Source organism: Hyperolius riggenbachi, chromosome 10 (assembly GCF_040937935.1).
Source record: "Hyperolius riggenbachi isolate aHypRig1 chromosome 10, aHypRig1.pri, whole genome shotgun sequence".
NCBI lineage: Eukaryota > Metazoa > Chordata > Amphibia > Anura > Hyperoliidae > Hyperolius > Hyperolius riggenbachi.
Window position 1 is genome coordinate 2702686 of NC_090655.1, and position 25669 is coordinate 2728354.

The window sequence follows — 25669 nt, forward strand, 5'->3', positions numbered from 1 at the left end:
AATTTCATCTGTCTCAGGTTTACTTTGTTACACAGTAGTACTATACTCTACATATGCACTCCCCACAGAGCTGCAGGGAATCCACTGAGAATGCTGTGCACATTGAACACAGAGGTGTTGTCTGTTTACAATCTCCTCATTCCCCTGCAGAGTACCTGCACATCATTCTTACATGTACCCACACTTACATTGCCTAGGGCCTGATAGATGTTCTTTGTTCCAGTCTGTACCTTTTACAAGTACTCTTACCAAGGACTAGTTTTAGTCTAAAGGGAATAAATATAGCAGTCTACATATGCTTCTCACTTCAGTTGTCTTGTAAAATTCCTAAGCGTTGGCAGTTAAGAGACGAATTTCATGTTACATACTTTTAATGAACAAAATTGTAATATGCAAATTAGAGGAGTCGGAATCGAGGAGTCGGTGGAATCCTAAACTGAGGAGTCGGAGTCGGTGGATTTTTGGACCGTCTCCACAGCCCTGGGTTCTCCAGGAGTTTTTGTTACAGTAGCTGTTCAGTAACAGCTTTACTGTAACAATATGTGAAATCTGCTACACAAAAACGCTCCAAAAAACGCTAAGCATGTTTAGAAAATGTCTCTATACATGCCTAGAATGGCTCTGAAATCCGCTTCAAAAACCTCCAGCGTTTTGCAGATCTGCTAGGGCAGGCTTTTTCAACCAGAGTTTCTTGAGGACTCTGCAGGGGATCCTTGGCATTTTACCCCATCATGGGGGAAGTATAATAGAGCACACTATAATAGGTGGTACTGTAACAAGAAGCACTAAATTGGGGGGTCAGGAGACAGTATAATGAGTGGCAGTGTAATAGGAGGTAGTGAAATTAGCAGCCTAACCTACTTAAAGACCACGCCTCCTGCAAAATAAATGTAGGGGTTCCTCCAGACCAAAACATTGTTTGCAGGGGTTCCTTGAGATCCAAAAGTTATTTACAGGGTTCCTCCAGGGTAGAAAGATTGAGAAAGGCTGTGCTAGAGGGTGTGCACTGGGCCTATCACATTAACAAATACTCCTGACAATGAGCTGATCCCATGCAGAGACACTGGCGTTCCCTCGGGGGACTCGTACCTTGAAGCCGACTGGACACACGCACTTGTAGTGCTCCACGGGGTCGCTGTGACAGGTGGCCTGGTTGTGACACGGGCTGGACAGACAGGGGTGACACTTGGCCAGGATGCTTACACTCGGTGGTCCTACAAAAAAAGAAGTCAATTTCACATTTAAATTTCCATTCTTACCAGATGTTTTTGTATGATGTCATTTTCCCCGAACACCTTTTTTGAGATACGTTTTTTGGAAATGTATTTTCTGAGGTCCGCTGACCGCAAACCATGATGCAAATATTTCCAAGTTCATGCAAACTTATGTACATTTTTATGCAGCCTGAAAATGGACCAATCATGTCCCGCCCCCAGATTTTTAAGCTGTATATATTTGCATAAAAAATCTACATAAATCTGCATGAACTCGGAAATATTTGTATCTCATTGATCATCCCTAAAAATTAGTTTTCTCATCTCACGCCCATTTATTATCCCCCAAATTTTAATTTGACTAAAATCTTCCCAAAAATGTCAAATTTTCGCACAAACGAAAAAAGCCACATTCAATCTTTACTAATTTCACATAAGAAACATAGTAAAAGTTCTGTATGGTTGTACAAATCTCACCATTACATTAATAACTAGGGATGGTCATTGGCATGCAAATCATTCTGCAGCTTGGAAATGGACCAATCAGGTGAAGAAGCTGCTTTATTTGATTGGTCCTTTCCCAGCTGCACACATTTGCATGAAACTTACATTTGTATCGACTTAGAATTATTAACATGACGGATTCTAATCTCAACATATGGAAGTAATGCTTGCTTATCTGCGACCCTTGTGTTACCCTTAGGGACTCTGAAGTCTCAAGAAAAACATCTTTTTATTTAAAAAATATGTTTAATATGCTAGCCCTGCCTAAACCACCACATTCCCGCCGCTGTACTCTATCTAAATCCCCCCTAACTCCCCGGGGGGCAATCCAGGCAGTGCTTCCGTGTGAGGCAGAGCCATGAGCCGCAGCTCTGCCTCTCAGCGCGTCTGTCAGCCAGGATCGCCGCCTCTTCCCCGCCCCTCTCAGTCTTCCTTCACTGAGAGGGGTGGGGGAGAGGCGGAGATCCGCCACTGACAGATGAGTGTGAGCTAGGGCTGCAGCTCATAGCCCTGCCTCTCAGCGCGTCTATCATCCCAGATCGCCGCCTCTCCCCCGCCCCTCTCAGTCTTCCTTCACTGAGAGGGGTGGGGGAGAGGCGGAGATCCGCCACTGACAGATGAGTGTGAGCTAGGGCTGCAGCTCATAGCCCTGCCTCTCAGCGCGTCTATCATCCCAGATCGCCGCCTCTCCCCCGCCCCTCTCAGTCTTCCTTCACTGAGAGGGGCGAGGGAGAGGCGGAGATCCGCCACTGACAGACGCGTGTAGAGGCAGAGCTGCAGCTCATAGCTCTGCCTCACACGGAAGCGCTTGGGGCAGCAAAATCCACCACCAAGAAAGTCATGGATTTTGCGGGGGAGAGGGAGGGGGGTGTTAGGGGGGATTTAGATAGATTACAGCGGCGGGAATGTGGCAGTTTAGGTAGGGCTAGCATATTAAACACATTTTTTAAATAAAAAGATGTTTGTCTTGAGACTTCAGCGTCTCTTTAAAGTGAACTTCCAGACTAAAAATCTGCTCAGCAACACTGAAAAGACTTGGGCCTCGATTCATCATTGTCTTTGAGATAACTTTTTCCAGTTTGTTAAATTACCGAATTCGAAGTTTAGCGATTTCTAGTTGTATTCATCAAGGTTTTTCCTCATTCGGTGTGAATTCGATAACAATTCGGTAACCATTCGGTAACGTGTCGATATTTCCATTTTACAGCGGTAATTTAACACAAGGCCATAAGATTCCCATGGAATTGTGGGTAAAGGGCAGTCCTTTGAGCACTACGTAGCAACATTCTGAATAGGGCGTAACACCTGGACCAGGATTCTGGGAGTGGCTTGGGACAATCCCACAATTTGATTGGAGCCTTTTCTAAAAAAAAAATATAGTGCAGCTAGCAAATTAGTTAACCCTGACACTGCCTGTGTTCTCTTACAAGATGATTCAAGAGAAATGCAGATGTCGTGTTATAGCAAATAAATCTATTCTCTTACAAATTTATATGGTTGCAGACCTTATTCTTGCCCTTCTGCGCCTTTGAATCACTCTCAGCTGATACATAACCACTTCACATGGCTCCATCTTCTCTGTCAGCAATGATCTGACAGGAATAACGACAGAGCAGTGAAGGAGATAACTAATCCTAAATGTAACGCTAAACCACGCCCACTTTCATTTTCATGAATTGCACTTTATTCCGTTTTAGCGAATCGTTACCGAATGGTTACCGAATGTTCGCTAACAGCTGTAGATAACTTTGATGAATCCTGAAATGAAGTTAACAAATTCGGTATTTTACCAAACTGTTGTTAACAAATTTGCTAAGTGTTGATGAATCGAGGCCATGGTGTTTCTTTAACAGTTTCACAGCATCAGAACTTTGTTTTTCTTACCTAAGCCTCATTTTTGGCTGTACAGAAGCTAAGCTCCGCCCCATCAAAGAAAACTGCCCGGGCATTTTTCCCCTGATGCTGTGCAAAGCATGATGGGATTTTTGATGATGTTGTTCTCATTGCCTAGCAACTGGGAGGGGTGATCAGGACACAGGACAGTTGGAACTGTGTCTCATGCTCCCTGTCACCTCCTTTCAACCAAAAATATGGCTGCCCCCATGAAATCACAAACCTTTGCGCCTTTTCTTTTAAAACAGGGTGTGTAAGAGATTATATTACATATCTATTTTATTTAACATAACTAAATGTAACTTAAAGAAACACTGAAGCCAGTTTAAAAATGGCTTTTTCCCTTTTATTTATCTGAGGCATGTTTGCCCCTGATAAAACGCTGCTATCCCGCGGCAGAACGAGGGGTCTTTACCCCCCAAACCCCCCCTGCAAAATCCATGACTTTCTTGGTTGTGGATTTTGCTGCTGTTAGAGGCAGAGCTTTCGGCTGTAGCTCTGCCTCTCAGCGCGTCTATCAGCCGGCGAATCTCCGCCTCTCCCCCACCCCTCTCTGTGAAGGAAGACAGAGGGGCGGGGGGAAAGGCGGAGATACGCGCTGATAGACGCATGTAGAGGCAGAGCTGCAGCCGAAAAACTCTGCCTCTACAGGAAGCGCTCCTCGAGTGTGCCCCGGGGGATTCGGGGGGTAAAGACCCCTCGTTCTGCCGCGGGATAGCGGCGTTTTAGCAGGGGCAAACATTCCTCAGATAAATATAAGGTAAAAAGCCGTTTTTAAACTGGCTTCAGAGTCTCTTTAATGGCAGTAAGTTTGTTTAGGCTGAAGTTCCTCTTTAAGGTGACCACACACCATACAATAATAAGATTTGTATTCACAGCATTTTGATAAAAACGATCATTGTGCAGAAATCTGATCAAATTTCCCTTTTATTCGATAAATCTTGATCAGAATTGGTGAACATTTCTGTACAACTTTTCAGAAGATTGAATAGAGTAGGATAGATTATCAATATCTTCATTTATAGACCCAAGCAATTTTTTCTTCAGTCATTTTATCTCAAAGTGTTATCTAGCCCATTGATAAACATTGCTTCGCAGTTTTCCTGCGCAGAAAGCATGCATGAAAACAGACAAGTGTGCTAGTGTTAATTGTTAAAGTTTCCAGACACAATTCCACCTAATTGATAATTTTTCACTGAACACCCAGCACTTTCCCAGGCGTTCTCTGCACATGGTCATGTGACAACCATGAAGAAAAACAGGGAGGAGCCACTGAAGGCACAGCACTTTTTCTGCTGAACTCTGCCTGTTCTTTTTACAACATACACTCTGTAGGGCGCCCTCTTCTGGAGACTGCAGGTACAAGTGTACCGAGTGGCAGTGCTAATACTGGGGATTGGACATTAAAGGACACCCGAAGTGACATGATGAGATAGACATGTGTATGTACAGTGCCTAGCACACAAATAACTAGGCTCTATTCCTTTTTTTCTTTCTCTGCCTGAAAGAGTTAAATATCAGGTATGTAAGTGGCTGACTCAGTCCTGACTCAGACAGGAAGTGACTACAGTGTGACCTTCACTGATAAGAAATTCCCCTTTTTATCCCTTTCCTGCTCTCAGAAGCCATTTTCTGCTAGGAAAGTATTTTATAGTTGGAATGTCTTATCAGTGAGGGTCACACTGTAGTCACTTCCTGTCTGAGTCAGGACTGAGTCAGCCACTTACATACCTGATATTTAACTCTTTCAGACTCATATGACAACATTGACCTACAATCCTATTGGCCACGGCAGGCGCTCTCCAGGCTACCACCGCTCTCTACTGCTCTGAAATAAGCTCATTTAGATGCAATTTAAAAGTCAAATTCCCTCACCGCCCTTTTAAATATTTGTCACAAGTGCCATGTCTACAATTTAATACAAGTGGGATGATTTAAGCAGCGCATTGTTTTATAGCTCGGAAGCCACAGAACGTTCCGCTCTGCTGAGCAATTGTAACAAATATTCACCGAAGGAAATTTCCATAATACATTGCTGACCAAAAAGCTCATTGGAAAGTGGCACACGCAGCAGCGCAGGTAGTAAATCAGGATCCTGTCTCTTTAATCCACAGGAGAAGCATAAATATAGCCACCCTAAAACAATGGCAGAAGGTCAGAGATGGGAGGGCTGGAGGGGGCACAGATGGAGGCTTCTCCCAGAATTCCACATGGCAGCAGCGCTGAAGGTCATTAGAATCAGATCGGCGAGGTTCCGGAGGACCGGTGAACGCAGTAACCGGAACATCCTGTCACTCTATGGCCAGCGTGTGCGTTCCGTTCATACGGTGTGTGCTATGAATAGAGGGAGCACAATGTGACCGTGTATAAACGGTACGCACGAGACCGCGCTTCCCACCACCACTCCGCACAACGAGGGCTTCTCCTTCCTGGGCTTTGGTTTTAGGGTTATTTAACCAGCTATACATGGATCCTTGCCATTGTACGGCTGAACCTGTGGTGGGAGATATGAGAGCAGGAAGCTATATATATACTTAGAGTGTCTGCAGAGCATGTCATGGTGTGTCTCCATGGAGACGCGGCCGGACCAGGGGGAGAGACATCATGGCGGAACAGCCCATTAGCACCCTGCACAAAAGTTGCTGCAATGCAAAGCATGACCTAAGCAGGCGATCCGCCACGCAGGGAGGCTGGCCCACTTTATACAGGATTAAAGAGGCTCTCCGGATAGAATGATTGCATTTCTAACATGACTTGTCTATGTAGCTGAATGTATTAGTCTGCCCACAACCCAAAAACATGGAAATTTGGGGCATGTTGCTGGGAAAGATCTTCTGGAAAGCAGAGCATGGTTCCCGCTTCCCAGGATTCAGGAGTGGCTGTGTCACAGCTGTGATTGGCTGACTTCTAAAGGGCTGGGAAAGGGGCGGGGTCAAGCTTAGCCTATAAAAAGTCCTGAGGTGGCCATACACTGGTCGATGTGGCCAACAGATCAATCCCGGCTCTCCGATAATTATCCCTCCACACAGGTTGTCATTAGATTTCAGCATGCAGGACTTGTAGCTTACACCCAACCATCCCCCCCCCCTCATATTCAGTCCAGGTTTTCTGGATGCTTTACAAGCTTATTACACTCTCTGGTGGAATCATAATGCAGCGTCTGGAGAAAATGAATAGAGATCGTCAACAAGACGCAAATCATTACAAATTGCTGCAGGGGTTTTACAAATTATGTATGCAAATGTATGCTTCTTGAAAATTGACCAAATTAAACCTTGGTGGGAGGTGATTGGCCCATTTTTAAGCTGCATAAAATTCCCATAATCCTTCATCTATTTGGAATTATTTGCATCTCAATGACAATCCCTGAAAATGAATGCCCTCTTCTCCCTGAATAGGCCCCACCCAGGCGGTGGTGATGCTGGGTACTTCTCCCAGGCGGCAATGACGCCGGGGAACCTCCCAGGCCGTGGTGACGCTGGTGTCCCTCCCAGGCCATGGTAACGCTGAGGCCCCTCCCAGGCCGTGGTGACGCTGGTGCCCCTCCCAGGCCCTGGTAATGCTGGAGCCCCTCCCAGGCCGTGAAGACGCTGGGGCCCCTCCCAGGTCGTGATGAAGCTGACTTCACACGGTTTTTGTTAAACTGTATTGCACCCTGTAACATGCATTATTAGTGCTGCTGAGGAGCCCCGGGGAAAGCCATTCACTATTGCTGGTGGTGATAATGGATGTGATGTCACTATTGCTGGTGGTGATGTCACTACCTGTGCACTCGAATTTCTTGGCCGGCGTGGTGAGGAGCAGCTTCCCGTCCATGTCTGGCGGTCCTGTGCAGCGGGCAATGCCCGGTTCCTTGTAGCCGGTCTTCACCCAGTTGGACAGCCAGCGCAGGTTGCAGTCGCAGTACAGGGGGTTGGCGCCGATGGCTCTAACAGACAAAATCACTGGTTAGGAGAACGAGCAGCGTTCTGTGACAGTTACTGTGCTATAGATCTTCCATAATAACATGTTACATGAGGAATATAACGGACCACAGAGGGAGCCTCTCACCCCATATATATATATATATATATATATATATATATATATATATATATATGTGTGTTGCTCTATGTCAGAAATACCATATACTGTCATTCACAAGTCAGAAAGCTCCGGACTAACAGAACAAGGGGAGCTGAAATCATGGCGTACATCTCGCTATAGTGTGTGTGTGTCAGAACTTCCCCTCTGCTCTAAAGCATAAGCAACAGCATAATAACCTTTAAAAAGTAAACATTTCTTTGTTACAGCCGATCCAAATCCTGCAATAAATCTGCAGTGTGTCTACTTCCTGCTTTCATGCAAGCAGACATAGGGTTAACATCCGGTGCTTTCAAATGGGTTTATCTGCATCATATGCCGTGGCAGTCATGTGACACAGGGGAGAGAACAAATTACAACTTGTAATTAGACACAGATGAGGGGGGATTAGACAGGCTAATCTCTCTAAATACATACAGGGGGGATTTCTCTATTTTTCCTCCTGTCCTGTGCAGGAGTTCAGGTCCACTTTAAGTAATGTACACAGGAGGATCAACATAAGTCGTTTGAGACGTCCAACAAACTACAGATTTCTCCGCATCAAAGGACTATCATGCAACAAAATGTAGCCAAATGACAAGTGACCGATATCTGGCATTCAGTGGATCAACTGAGACAACTGTTGGGCAGATATCATGCAGTTGGCCCTGTGTGTACAATGTCGTTTAAATGACATTGCTCTAAGTTCTATGCATGTCGTGCATAATGGCGCTTCCACTTGTGAGCGCGGTATTTATATGACTCGGTCGTTTGCAATATCAGTGTGCTGACAATGTTGTTGGAAAGACTCGACGTCTGTCTTTGCCACCAGTAAAGTCGTTTCCATGACATTGTATGTTTGTTTTGTTCACTGTGTGTGCAGACCTTTAGGGTTAGGCATGGGGGGTGGGGTCAGAGTTGGGCATCAGCAGGGGGAGTGGTTAGGGTAAGGCATTAGCAGGGTGAGTGGTTAGGCTTAGACAGCGGCAGGGGGGGTGGTTATGGTTAGGAATTGGTGGGGGGAGTAGTTAGGGATAGGTATCGGCAAGAGGTGTGGTTAGGGTTAGGCATCGGCAGGGGGTTTGGTTAGGCAATAGCAAGGGGAGTGGTAATGGTTAGGTATCAGCAAGGGGAGTGGTTAGGGTTAGGCATTGGCAGGGGGAGTGGTTAGGCTTAGACAGCGGCAGGGGGGTTGGTTATGGCGTTAGGCATTGGCAGTGGTTATGGTTCGGAATTGGAGGGGGGAGTGGTTAGGGTTAGGCATTGGCAGGGGAAGTGGTTAGCGTTAGGCATCGGTAGGGGGAGGGCAAGTGTGAAAATAGGTTTAGGTTTAGCGATACTAAATTATTGGTAAAATTTAGCTATAATTTACTACAGGGAGAATAATAAAATGTTACTTGTTGTTGGTACAAATCACTATTTCTTACAGCTGCAGCCCCCTTTAAACAATGTGTCTATTTTCTCCATGCATTGATATTAAACAACATGTTCTGTACTGGACCTTTGGAGCCTTCACCTGCTGTCATGCCGCCCCTATTCTTTGGAACACCTTGCCACACCCAGTCAAGTCAGCTCCAACCTTGGAGGTGTTTAAACCAACACTGTTTAGTATGACATTTAAGATCACATAACGTTTCCCCTGTAACCAATCACTATGTACTGATCTGATACAAGCTTATGCGCTTTGAAAAGTCCTACAGGAGAAAAGAGCTTTACAAATGTTTTGTTGTGAGATATGATGTAAATAATCATGGTAGGGATTGGATTGTGAGCCCCTCTGAGGGACAGTTAGTGACAAGACAATATTTATATACTCTGTACAGCGCTGCAGAAGATGTCAATGCTATGTAAATACTAAATAATAATATTAAGCTTTACAGATATATTTCTGTCTCGTTTATTATTTAAAAGCAAAAGTAGATATCCTTGGGGGAAATGATAAAGAATGTAATAAAAGGCTCTAGGTATTTTATCCCATAGCTTTTAACATTCCATCTACTATAAAGGAGCAGAATGCAGGTTCTGCGCTCCTGGCGTGAGCGGCGTGCCACTGGGTGGCGCTGTGGAACAGCTGAGCGGTGTGAATAGCTCAGGGCAGTGTTAACGTTCAGTAACACCTAAGCACTCGCTTGCTGCTGTTCTGCCTTTGTTTAGCTGCTGGGGGGCTCCGAAGCCTCCGCCGTCATAAATCACACTGCACAGAAAAGAATTCCTGGCGCTGCTCTGCAGAATGGATGAATCCTCTTTGTTGAATTATGAAAGCCGCCACTCCGTGCGCCGAGCGAAAACAAAGATCCAGGAAAAGACAGAACCGGTTTGGCTGCGCTACCTTGTGACCTGCACAAAAACCGGCCTCAAAGAAAGACAAGTACAAAAGCAGGGAGAGAAAGCGGAGCAGGTGGAGGTGAAAGGGCGGCATTCGCTTCGCAAACTTAAAGCGGCCTCCCCAATTAATGGCGGCGAGTTATTAACTGGCCTGATGAAGGGAGACGCTGCTGAGCAACGCGTACTAATCAGCTAATGAGGAATTAAGAGCAATAAATGAGAATGTTATATCTATATGTGGCGGGATGAAAGCGTTCGCGCTGCTGCGGTGCAACGTATGATGTGCGGCCGGCAGACCGTGATGTGACTGAAGTGAGGCCGCAAGGGTCGCCGGCGCAATGTGCGGCGTCTGTGCGCGGAGCTGCAGCCAGACTCACACGTGTGGCTGATCAGAGCGGCCTTCTGCGCTGGCATTACACCCTCTTCCTGCCAACAGAAAGAGGTCTGGTAATGGTGCCCTTTAAAACGATTATAGTTTCGATAAGATCAGATTGACAGAAAAGATTGCATTAAATTCATAGCTAACAGGCGCCCAGAATATAACTTTACATCATAGTATATAGAAGTAATTCGATCTTACCCTCTATCAATGGGGTAGAAAAAAATGTAATACTGCACAAAAAAAAACAAAAACGAGTTTCACAGGTACTGGCCTGCTTCCTCGGGTCAATAACAAAGTGCCTAAGTCTGCAGCCGTCGTGGGGGTGTGGGCGCCTCTAACATAGATTTAATCCTGTCACAGAATTAAAGGATATAAACTATTCCCGATATCAAAACCAGTTATGACTATATACAGTGGGATGCAAAAGTTTGGGCAACCTGGTTAATAATCATAATTTTCCTGTATAAATTGTTGGTTGTTACGATAAAAAATGTCAGTTAAATACATCATATAGGAGACACACACAGTGATATATGAGAAGTGAAATGAAGTTTATTGAAGTTACAGTAAGTGTGCAATAATTGTTTTAAAAAAATTAGGCAGGTGCATAAATTTGGGCACTGTTGCCATTTTGATTCCAAAACCTTTAGAACTAATTATTGGGACTCAAATTGGCTTGGTAAGCTCAGTGACCCCTGACCTTCATACGCAGGTGAATCCAATTATGAGAAAGAGTATTTATGGGGGTCAATTGTTCATTTCCCTCCTCTTTTAATTTTCTCTGAAGAATAGCAACATGGGGGTCTCAAAACAACTCTCAAATGACCTGAAGACAAAGATTGCTCACCATCATGGTTTAGGGGAAGGATACAGAAAGCTGTCTCAGAAATTTCAGCTGTCTGTTTCCACAGTTAGGAACATATTGAGGAAATGGAAGACCACAGGCTTAGTTCAAATTCAGGCTCGAAGTGGCAGACTAAGAAAAATCTTGGATAAACAGAAGTGACGAATGGTGAGAACAGTCGGAGTCAATCCACAGACCAGCACCAAAGACCTACCGTGTTTCCCCGAAAGTAAAACCTACCCACAAAGTAAGCCCTAGCAGCTATCAGGCAGCATGCCTGAAATATAAGCCCTCCCTGAAAATAAGCCCTAGTGGCAATGGCAGTCCCGACCCCCCCACGAGCCCCCCCTTACGGCGCCGCATTACCTCCTGCTGGCCCCGCTTTCAGAAAGTCGCATCCCCGTGCTCATAGTCCGACCCCCGGCAGAAATCAGCTGAGATCTGCGGTGAAGGCAGCTACAGATTCACTGTAACAGCGCCTCCGTATACAGGAAGTGGCATCTCTGTTTACTTCCTGCATACAGAAGTACTGTTACAATGAAGCTGTAGCTGACTTCACCGCTGATCTGCGGTTGGAATCATGCCGCTGGGGCACTGTCTATAAGCACAGGGATGCGACTTTGTGAAGGAGGGGGTCGGGACGAGGTAAAGCAGCCACGGGGGAAGCGGGGGGGGGGGGGGGGGGGGCGGGGACCTATGCGTGGCATCTGGCTATGCAGGGAGGGGGGTTATGTGGCTATTAAGGGGGTGTCTGGCCATAAACTAGGGGGCATTTAGTTATACATTAGGGGGTTCCGGTTATAAAGGGGGGATCTGGCAATAAACAAAGGGGGGGGGATCTGGCTATACACAAGATGGGTGGGGGATCTGGCCATCAACTAGGGGGATCTGGCTCTACACAAGGGGGTTTTCGATACCCCTACAAAATATAAGACCTCCCCGAAAATAAGCCCTAGCACATCTTTTGAAGGAAAAAAATATATAAGACAGTGTCTTATTTTCGGGGAAACACGGGTACAACATCATCTTGCTGCAGATGGAGTCACTGTGCATCGTTCAACCATTCAGAGCCTTTTACACAAGGAGATGCTGTATGTGAGAGTGATGCAGAGGAAGCCTTTTCTCCGCCCACAGCACAAACAGAGCCGCTTGCTGTATGCTAAAGCACATTTGGACAAGCCAGCTTAATTTTGGAATAAGGTGCTGTGGACTGATAAAACTAAAATGGAGTTATTTGAGCATAACAAGGGGCGTTATGCATGGAGGAAATACAACACAGCATTTCAAGAAAAACACCTGCTACCTACAGTAAAATATGGTGGTGGTTCCATCATGCTGTGGGGCTGTGAGGCCAGTGCAGGGACTGGGAATCTTGTCAAAGAGGGACGCATGGATTCCACTCTGTATAAGCAGATTCTGGAGACCGATGTCCAGGAATCAGTGATACAGCTGAAGCTGCCCCGGGGCTGGATCTTTCAACAAGACAACGACCCTAAACACTGCTTAAAATCCACTAAGGCAGTCATGGAGAGGAATAAGTACAACATTCTGGAATGGCCATCTCAGTCCCCAGACCTGAATATAATTGAAAATCTGTGGTGTGAGTTAAAGAGAGCTGTCCATGCTCGGAAGCCATCAAACCTCAATGAACTAGAGATGTTTTTCTAAAGAGGAATGATCCAAAATACCTTCAGCCAGAATCCAGACTCTCATTGGAACCTACAGGAAGTGTTTAGAGTCTGTAATTTCTGCAAAAGGAGGATCTACTAAATATTGATTTCATTTCTTTTTTGTGGTGCCCAAATTTATGCACCTGCCTAATTTTGTTTAAACAATTATTCCACACGTTCTGTAAATCCAATAAACTTCCTTACACTTATACTACAGTGGGTTGCAAAAGTATTCGGCCCCCTTGAAGTTTTCCACATTTTGTCACATTACTGCCACAAACATGAATCAATTTTATTGGAATTCCACGTGAAAGACCAATACAAAGTGGTGTACACATGAGAAGTGGAACGAAAATCATACATGATTCCAAACATTTTTTACAAATAACTGCAAAGTGGGGTGTGCGTAATTATTCAGCCTCCTGAGTCAATACTTTGTAGAACCACCTTTTGCTGCAATTACAGTTGCCAGTCTTTTAGGGTATGTCTCTACCAGCTTTGCACATCTAGAGACTGAAATCCTTCTGAGCTCCAGCTCAGTCAGATTAGATGGACAGCGTTTGTGAACAGCAGTTTTCAGATCTTGCCACAGATTCTCGATTGGATTATGTGGCAGTAATATGACAAAATGTGGAAAGCTTCAAGGGGGCCGAATATTTTTGCAACCCACTGTATATGATATATTTAACTGACATTTATTGTAACAACCAACTATTTACACAGGAAAATCATGACAATTAACAAGTTTGCCCAAACTTTCGCATCCCACTGTAAATTAAGAATTCTGACATGCCAACTGACCAGTTCTTTAAGAAAACAAGCAACCTGTCCTGTAATATGTGGAGGGAAGGTGTCCTGTAATATGGGGAGGGGGAGAGGAGCAGCCTGTCCTGTAATATGTGGAGGGGGGAGAGGAGTAGCCTGTCCTGTAATATGTGGAGGGAAGGTGTCCTGTAATATGGGGAGGGGGGAGAGGAGCAGCCTGTCCTGTAATATGGAGAGGGGTGGGGTGGGGGGGGGGGGACGAGCAGCCTGTCCTGTACTATGAAGAGGGGAGGGGGGAGAGGAGCATCTATTGCGTCAGATCTTTTCCGTTTGGCAGGTGACAGCTCCATGTGACATATCAGCACACGTCTGCCTGGAGGTGACTTTCTCTCGAGGTTATACTCACAGGTGAGACAGAGAGGTGACATCAGAGAAGATCCCTTCTGGCAGAGTGGAGATATCGTTCCCGTGGACGGATCTGGAAGACATCAGGCAATTTATGTCAGTAATTCCCTGGCAGTGGGGTGCAGGTGTGTGGCATGCAGGCCCAGAGGGGGGCGCCACTAACAAATACTCCTACTTACAGCAGTCTCAGGGATCGCAGCCCCTCGAAGGCCAGAGGAGGGATGCAGCGCAGAGAATTGTAGCTCAGGATCCTGGGGGGACGAGAGGGAGAAACAATTACATTCTGGCGCATGGTGAGTGTAATGTAACAATCTTCAGTGGTGTGTGAGCGCGCTGATCCAGGGAAATACAACTAGGGGACACGTTTCCTGCGCTGATCCGGGGAAATACAACTACAGGGCATGTTTCCTGCGCTGATCCAGGGAAATACAACTACGGGACACGTTTCCTGCGCTGATCCGGGGAAATACAACTACGGGACACGTTTCCTGCGCTGATCCAGGGAAATACAACTAGGGGACACGTTTCCTGCGCTGATCCAGGGAAATACAACTAGGAGACACGTTTCCTGCAGCGATCCGGGGAAATACAACTACAGGGCATGTTTCCTGCGCTGATCCAGGGAAATACAACTACGGGACACGTTTCCTGCGCTGATCCAGGGAAATACAACTACGGGACATGTTTCCTGCGCTGATTCAGGGAAATACAACTACGGGACACGTTTCCTGCGCTGATCCAGGGAAATACAACTAGGGGACACGTTTCCTGCGCTGATCCAGGGAAATACAACTACGGGACATGTTTCCTGCGCTGATTCAGGGAAATACAACTACGGGACACGTTTCCTGCGCTGATCCAGGGAAATACAACTAGGGGACACAGTTCCTGCGCTGATCCGGGGAAATACAACTACAGGGCATGTTTCCTGCGCTGATCCAGGGAAATACAACTACGGGACACGTTTCCTGCGCTGATCCGGGTAAATACAACTACGGGACACGTTTCCTGCGCTGATCCGGGGAAATACAACTACGGGACACGTTTCCTGCGCTGATCCAGGGAAATACAACTAGGGGACACGTTTCCTGCGCTGATCCGGGGAAATACAACTACGGGACACGTTTCCTGCGCTGATCCAGGGAAATACAACTACGGGACACGTTTCCTGCGCTGATCCGGGGAAATACAACTACAGGGCACGTTTCCTGCGCTGATCCGGGGAAATACAACTACGGGACACGTTTCCTGCGCTGATCCAGGGAAATACAACTAGGGGACACGTTTCCTGCGCTGATCCGGGGAAATACAACTACAGGGCATGTTTCCTGCGCTGATCCAGGGAAATACAACTAGGGGACACGTTTCCTGCGCTGATCCGGGGAAATACAACTACGGGACACGTTTCCTGCGCTGATCCGGGGAAATACAACTACGGGACACGTTTCCTGCGCTGATCTGGGGAAATACAACTACAGGGCACGTTTCCTGTGCTGATCCAAGGAAATACAACTACGGGACACGTTTCCTGCGCTGATCCGGGGAAATACAACTAGGGGACACGTTTCCTGCGCTGATCCGGGGAAATACAACTACAGGGCACGTTTCCTGCGCTGATCTGGGGAAATACAACTACGGGACACGTTTCCTGCGCTGATCCGGGGAAATACAACTACGGGACACGTTTCCTGCGCTGATCTGGGGAAATACAACTACAGGGCACGTTTCCTGTGCTGATCCAGGGAAATACAACTACGGGACACGTTTCCTGCGCTGACGGGGAAATACAACTACGGGACACGTTTCCTGTGCTGATCCGGGGAAATACAACTACGGGACACGTTTCCTGCGCTGATCCGGGGAAATACAACTACGGGACACGTTTCCTGCGCTGATCCGGGGAAATACAACTACGGGACACGTTTCCTGCGCTGATCCGGGGAAATACAACTACAGGGCATCTTTCCTGTGCTGATCCGGGGAAATACAACTACAGGGCATGTTTTCTGTGCTGATCCGGGGAAATACAACTACAGGGCACGTTTCCTGCACTGATCCGGAGAAATACAACTACGGGACACGTTTCCTGCGCTGATCCGGGGAAATACAACTACGGGACACATTTCCTGCGCTGATCCGGGGAAATACAAATACAGGGCACGTTTCCTGTGCTGATCCGGGGAAATACAACTACAGGGTACGTTTCCTGCGCTGATCTGGGGAAATACAACTACAGGGTACGTTTCCTGCGCTGACCTGGGAAAATACAACTACGGGACACGTTTCCTGCGCTGATCCAGGGAAATACAACTACGGGACACGTTTCCTGCGCTGATCCGGGGAAATACAACTACAGGGCACGTTTCCTGTGCTGATCCGGGGAAATACAACTACAGGGCACGTTTCCTGCACTGATCCGGGGAAATACAACTACAGGACACGTTTCCTGCGCTGATCCGGGGAAATACAACTACAGGACACGTTTTCTGCGCTGATCCGGGGAAATACAACTACGGGACATGTTTCCTGCACTGATCCGGGGAAATACAACTACAGGGCACGTTTCCTGCGCTGATCCGGGGAAATACAACTACAGGGCACGTTTCCTGTGCTGATCCGGGGAAATACAACTACAGGGCACGTTTCCTGCGCTGATCCGGGGAAATACAACTACAGGGCACGTTTCCTGTGCTGATCCGGGGAAATACAACTACAGGGCACGTTTCCTGCACTGATCCCTAGAAATACAACTACGGGACACGTTTCCTGCGCTGATCCGGGGAAATACAACTACAGGGCACGTTTCCTGCGCTGATCCGGGGAAATACAACTACAGGGCACGTTTCCTGCACTGATCCGGGGAAATACAACTACAGGACACGTTTTCTGCGCTGATCCGGGGAAATACAACTACGGGACACGTTTCCTGCACTGATCCGGGGAAATACAACTACAGGGCACGTTTCCTGCCTGATCCGGGGAAATACAACTACAGGACACGTTTCCTGCGCTGATCCGGGGAAATACAACTACAGGACACGTTTTCTGCGCTGATCCGGGGAAATACAACTACGGGACACGTTTCCTGCACTGATCCGGGGAAATACAACTACAGGGCACGTTTCCTGCACTGATCCCTAGAAATACAACTACGGGACACGTTTCCTGCGCTGATCCGGGGAAATACAACTACAGGGCACGTTTCCTGCGCTGATCCGGGGAAATACAACTACAGGGCACGTTTCCTGCACTGATCCCTAGAAATACAACTACGGGACATGTTTCCTGCGCTGATCCGGGGAAATACAACTACAGGGCACGTTTCCTGCGCTGAGACGGGGAAATACAACTACAGGGCACGTTTCCTGCACTGATCCCTAGAAATACAACTACGGGACACGTTTCCTGCGCTGATCCGGGGAAATACAACTACAGGGCACGTTTCCTGCGCTGATCCGGGGAAATACAACTACAGGGCACGTTTCCTGCACTGATCCGGGGAAATACAACTACGGGACACGTTTCCTGCACTGATCCGGGGAAATACAACTACGGGACACGTTTCCTACGCTGATCCGGGGAAATACAACTACGGGACACGTTTCCTACGCTGATCCGGGGAAATACAACTACAGGGCACGTTTCCTGTGCTGATCCGGGAAAATACAACTACAGGGCACGTTTCCTGTGCTGATCCGGGGAAATACAACTACAGGGCACGTTTCCTGCACTGATCCAGGGAAATACAACTACGGGGCTCGTTTCCTGCACTGATCCGGGGAAATACAACTACGGGGCACGTTTCCTGCACTGATCCGGGGAAATACAACTACGGGGCACGTTTCCTGCGCTGATCCAGGGAAATACAACTAGGGGACACGTTTCCTGCGCTGATCCGGGGAAATACAACTACGGGACACGTTTCCTGCGCTGATCCGGGGAAATACAACTACAGGGCACGTTTCCTGCACTGATCCGGGGAAATACAACTACGGGGCTCGTTTCCTGCACTGATCCGGGGAAATACAACTACGGGGCACGTTTCCTGCACTGATCCGGGGAAATACAACTACGGGGCACGTTTCCTCCACTGATCCCAGGAAATACAACTACAGGGCACGTTTCCTGCGCTGATCCGGGGAAATACAACTACAGGGCACGTTTCCTGCACTGATCCGGGGAAATACAACTACGGGACACGTTTCCTGCACTGATCCGGGGAAATACAACTACGGGACACGTTTCCTACGCTGATCCGGGGAAATACAACTACGGGACACGTTTCCTACGCTGATCCGGGGAAATACAACTACAGGGCACGTTTCCTGTGCTGATCCGGGAAAATACAACTACAGGGCACGTTTCCTGTGCTGATCCGGGGAAATACAACTACAGGGCACGTTTCCTGCACTGATCCAGGGAAATACAACTACGGGGCTCGTTTCCTGCACTGATCCGGGGAAATACAACTACGGGGCACGTTTCCTGCACTGATCCGGGGAAATACAACTACGGGGCACGTTTCCTGCGCTGATCCAGGGAAATACAACTAGGGGACACGTTTCCTGCGCTGATCCGGGGAAATACAACTACGGGACACGTTTCCTGCGCTGATCCGGGGAAATACAACTACAGGGCACGTTTCCTGCACTGATCCGGGGAAATACAACTACGGGGCTCGTTTCCTGCACTGATCCGGGGAAATACAACTACGGGGCACGTTTCCTGCACTGATCCGGGGAAATACAACTACGGGGCACGTTTCCTCCACTGATCCCAGGAAATACAACTACAGGGCACGTTTCCTGCGCTGATCCGGGGAAATACAACTACGGGACACGTTTCCTGCGCTGATCCGGGGAAATACAACTACGGGGCACGTTTCCTGCACTGATCCGGGGAAATACAACTACAGGGCACGTTTCCTGCACTGATCCGGGGAAATACAACTACGGGGCACGTTTCCTGCACTGATCCGGGGAAATACAACTACAGGACACGTTTCCTGCGCTGATCCGGGGAAATACAACTACGGGACACGTTTCCTGCGCTGATCCGGGGAAATACAACTACAGGGCACGTTTCCTGTGCTGATCCGGGGAAATACAACTACAGGGCACGTTTCCTGCACTGATCCGGGGAAATACAACTACAGGACACGTTTCCTGCGCTGATCCGGGGAAATACAACTACAGGACACGTTTTCTGCGCTGATCCGGGGAAATACAACTACGGGACATGTTTCCTGCACTGATCCGGGGAAATACAACTACAGGGCACGTTTCCTGCGCTGATCCGGGGAAATACAACTACAGGGCACGTTTCCTGTGCTGATCCGGGGAAATACAACTACAGGGCACGTTTCCTGCGCTGATCCGGGGAAATACAACTACAGGGCACGTTTCCTGTGCTGATCCGGGGAAATACAACTACAGGGCACGTTTCCTGCACTGATCCCTAGAAATACAACTACGGGACACGTTTCCTGCGCTGATCCGGGGAAATACAACTACAGGGCACGTTTCCTGCGCTGATCCGGGGAAATACAACTACAGGGCACGTTTCCTGCACTGATCCGGGGAAATACAACTACAGGACACGTTTTCTGCGCTGATCCGGGGAAATACAACTACGGGACACGTTTCCTGCACTGATCCGGGGAAATACAACTACAGGGCACGTTTCCTGCCTGATCCGGGGAAATACAACTACAGGACACGTTTCCTGCGCTGATCCGGGGAAATACAACTACAGGACACGTTTTCTGCGCTGATCCGGGGAAATACAACTACGGGACACATTTCCTGCACTGATCCGGGGAAATACAACTACAGGGCACGTTTCCTGCACTGATCCCTAGAAATACAACTACGGGACACGTTTCCTGCGCTGATCCGGGGAAATACAACTACAGGGCACGTTTCCTGCGCTGATCCGGGGAAATACAACTACAGGGCACGTTTCCTGCACTGATCCCTAGAAATACAACTACGGGACATGTTTCCTGCGCTGATCCGGGGAAATACAACTACAGGGCACGTTTCCTGCGCTGAGACGGGGAAATACAACTACAGGGCACGTTTCCTGCACTGATCCCTAGAAATACAACTACGGGACACGTTTCCTGCGCTGATCCGGGGAAATACAACTACAGGGCACGTTTCCTGCGCTGATCCGGGGAAATACAACTACAGGGCACGTTTCCTGCACTGATCCGGGGAAATACAACTACGGGACACGTTTCCTGCACTGATCCGGGGAAATACAACTACGGGACACGTTTCCTACGCTGATCCGGGGAAATACAACTACGGGACACGTTTCCTACGCTGATCCGGGGAAATACAACTACAGGGCACGTTTCCTGTGCTGATCCGGGAAAATACAACTACAGGGCACGTTTCCTGTGCTGATCCGGGGAAATACAACTACAGGGCACGTTTCCTGCACTGATCCAGGGAAATACAACTACGGGGCTCGTTTCCTGCACTGATCCGGGGAAATACAACTACGGGGCACGTTTCCTGCACTGATCCGGGGAAATACAACTACGGGGCACGTTTCCTGCGCTGATCCAGGGAAATACAACTAGGGGACACGTTTCCTGCGCTGATCCGGGGAAATACAACTACGGGACACGTTTCCTGCGCTGATCCGGGGAAATACAACTACAGGGCACGTTTCCTGCACTGATCCGGGGAAATACAACTACGGGGCTCGTTTCCTGCACTGATCCGGGGAAATACAACTACGGGGCACGTTTCCTGCACTGATCCGGGGAAATACAACTACGGGGCACGTTTCCTCCACTGATCCCAGGAAATACAACTACAGGGCACGTTTCCTGCGCTGATCCGGGGAAATACAACTACGGGACACGTTTCCTGCGCTGATCCGGGGAAATACAACTACGGGGCACGTTTCCTGCACTGATCCGGGGAAATACAACTACAGGGCACGTTTCCTGCACTGATCCGGGGAAATACAACTACGGGGCACGTTTCCTGCACTGATCCGGGGAAATACAACTACAGGACACGTTTCCTGCGCTGATCCGGGGAAATACAACTACGGGACACGTTTCCTGCGCTGATCCGGGGAAATACAACTACAGGGCACGTTTCCTGCTGGCCGAAGCTGTGCTTCACATTCACAGAACAGTCTTCAAATGTTACTGTACTATAAAGTGTAACAGACAGGAAAATAAAACATTTACTGTATACGGCTTGGAGGCCGGTGGCCTAAAGAGGGCTGGAGAAGCCCCAGGTATGTATTTTTTTTTCCTGTCCTGCAGCACTCAATGATATCAGTTATTTTAAAGTGAACCAGAGACGAAGCACCCTCATGTATTTTACCATATATATCAGTGGGAACATTAGAGAAAACACCTACCCTGCTCTCTGTTTCATCCTTCACTGCTCAGCCTGCTTGTTACCAGCCCTGATCAAATTCCAGACTGAGCATTCAGTCTGGCTTTGCTATAATGACTCAGCTATAAAGATTCCTGAGCAGAGCCAGAAGGGGGCAGGCTTGGGCTTGAAAAGACATCAGAGAAGACAGACTCAGCTATAATGATTCCTGAGCAAAGCCAGACTGAATGCTCAGTCAGGGATTATATCAGGGCTGATAAGAAGCAGGCTGAGCAGTGAAGGATGAAACAGAGAGCATGGTAAGTGTTTTCTCTAATGTTCCCACTGATATATATGGTAAAATACATGAGGGTGCTTCGTCTCTGGTTCCCTTTAAGTGAGGTGTAAATATGCATTGAAATGACATCAGAGTAGTCTTATGGTGTATGTTTATGCATTGAAGCAAAAATACAATTGTGAAAAAATTTAAAAATGTTAATCAGGTAGAAGAAAGAGTTTACAGTGGTCAAACACAGACTAAACAATTTATACGTGAATACTGTAAATACAATAAATAAATAAAAGCCTATTGTATTCATTACATTATTTTCACTACAGTTCCTCTTTAACCCAACAACAGCATTGTGTCATTTAAGATCAGTGTGCTGCTTTTGCCCTCAGTCGGCAGAACTCCTTGCGCTGTAAATTCTTGGAATGCTTTGTTCTCTCTGTACTAGCAGATAATATAGAAACTGAAAACATAAATCCTGTGTTATTGTCTCACACTGCCCTCTAGTGGCAAGTGGCTATAAATACACATTACAACAGTACTAATTAGAAGCAAAGGAAATGTAACAAATAAAAAATGAGCAAAAATAAATTGGCCTGGAGCACTTACAAACCTCAAAAAATTGGCTGCTAAAGAGTTAATACGAATAGAAAGTGTGTGACTATGTTGGGGTTATTTGTCTCCCGGTCCTATGATGTGCAGGTCACACCACGCCCGGCTATGCTGGGGCTCTGTGTGTCCTGAGTCTGTACCGTCTGAGTGCCCACAGCCTGGAGATAGAGACAGGGTGGCACAGACAGACATGGAAGCCCCGGGAGGAGAGACTGTGCAGACAATGCGACCAGGGGGTCCTGGAGGATGAGGCCCACTTCCTGCTACACTGCAGCAAATACACACCTGTGAGGACCGCCCACTTCTAGAGAGTCTCCGCCCACAACCTGGAGATAGAGACAGGGCGGCACAGACAGACATGGAGGCCCCGGGAGGAGAGACTGTGCAAACAATGCGACCAGGAGGTCTTGGAGGATGAGGCCCACTTCCTGCTACACTGCAGCAAATATGCACCTGTGAGGACCGCCCACTTCCAGAGACTCTCCGCCCACAACCTGGAGGTAGAGACAGGGCGGCAGAGACAGACATGGAAGCCTCGGGAGGAGCGACTGTGCAGGCAATGTGACCAGGAGGTCCTGGAGGATGAGGCCCACTTCCTGCTACACTGCAGCAAATACGCACCTGTGAGGACCGCCCACTTCCAGAGACTCTCCGCCCACAACCTGGAGGTAGAGACAGGGCGGCAGAGACAGACATGGAAGCCCCGGGAGGAGAGACTGTGCAGACAATGTGACCAGGAGGTCCTGGAGGATGAGGCCCACTTCCTGCTACACTGCACCAAATACGCACCTGTGAGGACTGTCCACTTCCAGAGACTCTCAGCCCACAGCCTGGAGATGGAGACAGGGCGGCAGAGACAGACATGGAAGCCCCGGGAGGAGAGACTGTGCAGACAATGTGACCAGGGGGTCCTGGAGGATGAGGCCCACTTGCTGCTACACTGCAGCATATACGCACCAGTGAGGACCGCCCACTTCCAGAGACTCTCCGCCCACAGCCTGGAGGTAGAGACAGGGCGGCACAGACAGACATGGAAGCCCCGGGAGGAGAGCCTGTGCAGACAATGTGACCAGGGGGTCCTGGAGGATGAGGCCCACTTCCTGCTACACTGCAGCATATACGCACCAGTGAGGACCGCCCACTTCCAGAGACTCTCCGCCCACAGCCTGGAGGTAGAGACAGGGCGGCACAGACAGACATGGAAGCCCCCGGAGGAGAGACTGTGCAGACAATGTGACCAGGGGGTCCTGGAGGATGAGGCCCACTTCCTGCTACACTGCAGCATATACTCACCAGTGAGGACCGCCCACTTCCAGAGACTCTATGCCCACAGCCTGGAGATAGAGACAGGGCGGCACAGACAGACTCGGAAGCCCCGGGAGGAGAGACTGTGCAGGCAATGTGACCAGGAGGTCTTGGAGGATGAAGCCCACTTCCTGCTACACTTCAGCAAATACGCACCTGTGAGGACCGCCCACTTCCAGAGACTCTCCGCGTACATCCAGGATTTTACCTCCACAGATGAGGAGAGGAAACTCTACATCCTACTGGGGGAGGAGGAAACAACCATGCAAATAGCTGCCCGATATGTCACAGCCTGCCACCAACTGAGAGGACCATGATACCACATGGACTGTATTCCCCCCAATAGCCCCTATGGACTGTATATCCCAGTCCCCCATACTGTCCCTTACATCCTCCACACACCTGTGGACTATATACCCCAACCCCCTATATCCTTCCCTTACTCCCACAATCCACCCCCCCCCCCCATGTTAATGCTTTGTTTTGCTTTGGCAATGCTAAATGTATTTGGTCCTGCCAATAAAGCTTTTTTGGATTTGGATTGGTCTTCTGCTCCCATGACACGTGGTCATACCACGCCCAGCTATGCTGGGGCTCTGTGTGTGTCTCCTGCTCCTGTCACACGCGGTCACACCACGCCTGGCTATGCTGGGGCTCTGTGTGTGTCTCCTGCTCCTGTCACACGCGGTCACACCACGCCTGGCTATGCTGGGGCTCTGTGTGTGTCCTGCTCCTGTCACACGCGGTCACACCACGCCCGGCTATGCTGGGGCTCTGTGTGTGTCCTGCTCCTGTCACACGAGGTCACACCATGCCTGGCTATGCTGGGGCTCTGTGTGTGTCCTGCTCCTGTCACACGCGGTCACACCATGCCTGGCTATGCTGGGGCTCTGTGTGTGTCCTGCTCCTGTCACACGCGGTCACACCATGCCTGGCTATGCTGGGGCTCTGTGTGTGTCCTGCTCCCATGACACGCGGTCACACCACGCCCGGCTATGCTGGGGCTCTGTGTGTGTCCTGCTCCTGTCACACGCGGTCACACCACGCCCGGTAGCACAGGATACTCACAGCGTGGTCAGCTGGCTCATGTTTGTGAAGGACGAGTTGCAGAGGGAGCCGATCTTGTTGTTGCTCAAATCTCTGTAAAATCCAAAACATTGCGATTAGCGTTTCTGTTACACAAATATCCTGCTAAATAAACTTTTGCTTTCTTCAATATATACTTTTTTATCATAAGAGGACATTTTTTGCTCCCCTCAGGCCCTCACAACCCCGGCAGCACCAGCTCCCCACAAGCTTACTGCAAGCTTTTCACTTCAGATCTCGCTATGTTTCTCTAATTGCTCAGGAATTTCAGTTCCGCTTGGATTGCTGTGATCCCCAACCACTGACTCCTGCTTCTAAACATGGGGCTTACTTTGCTCCTAGTTTCTGCTTGGCAGCATCACAGCCAATCAAAACACTCTATTCTCTGTTATAAAGTGATTCCACCTATGCCATCTTCTTACTAGCTGTCTGTGCAACCAATCGCAAGCTGGAAATCATGATTTGTGCTTACAGCCAATACGAAGCTGGAACTGAACAGATACAATTCAAGAGAGAGTCAGGCCGACAATGGGAGAAGTGTGTTGTAACTATCCAAAATAAAAAATTGCCCCTATATGTTTCCTAACAGGAACTGTGTAGTGCCAAAGGGATTTTTTTTTAAACTACAGTATCAAGCGTATCTTAGCCTGTAAATAACAGAAAGCTTCCTATTTCTAATAAGATAAAGACACTATGACAAGACGTTAACTGAACTCCCCCTAACTTGAAGGCAGGGAACACACTTGTCTTTTAGTTTTCTGCATGTGTTTTTCTGCATACTTTTTATGCACACCAAGTGTGTTTCTATGCAGGAAAATGCGTGCATTTTTTTCACAGCAGCTGATGTAATTGATAGAGAAAACTGACAAAATGTGCAGAATCGTGATGCAGAATGTCAGTTTTTTTTCTGCGTGTGAAACATACAACTGAACTAGGTGAACTAGGCCATTGATTAACACGAGTT

At 48.2% G+C, this 25669-nt stretch overlaps 1 protein-coding gene across 3 annotated transcripts in view; it reads right to left on the bottom strand.

Moving 5' to 3' along the window:
- The window catches only part of SLIT1 (slit guidance ligand 1), a 617918-nt gene that overhangs the window by 81427 nt on the left and 510822 nt on the right, over window positions 1-25669 (bottom strand). For all 3 annotated transcript variants that reach the window (XM_068257843.1, XM_068257844.1, XM_068257845.1), the window contains 5 exons: window positions 24688-24759; window positions 14244-14315; window positions 14066-14137; window positions 7376-7539; window positions 1090-1214 (listed from right to left, as the gene is read on the bottom strand). In XM_068257843.1, the coding sequence (XP_068113944.1) occupies window positions 1090-1214; window positions 7376-7539; window positions 14066-14137; window positions 14244-14315; window positions 24688-24759 (505 nt within the window). The remainder of the gene's footprint in view (window positions 1-1089; window positions 1215-7375; window positions 7540-14065; window positions 14138-14243; window positions 14316-24687; window positions 24760-25669) is intronic.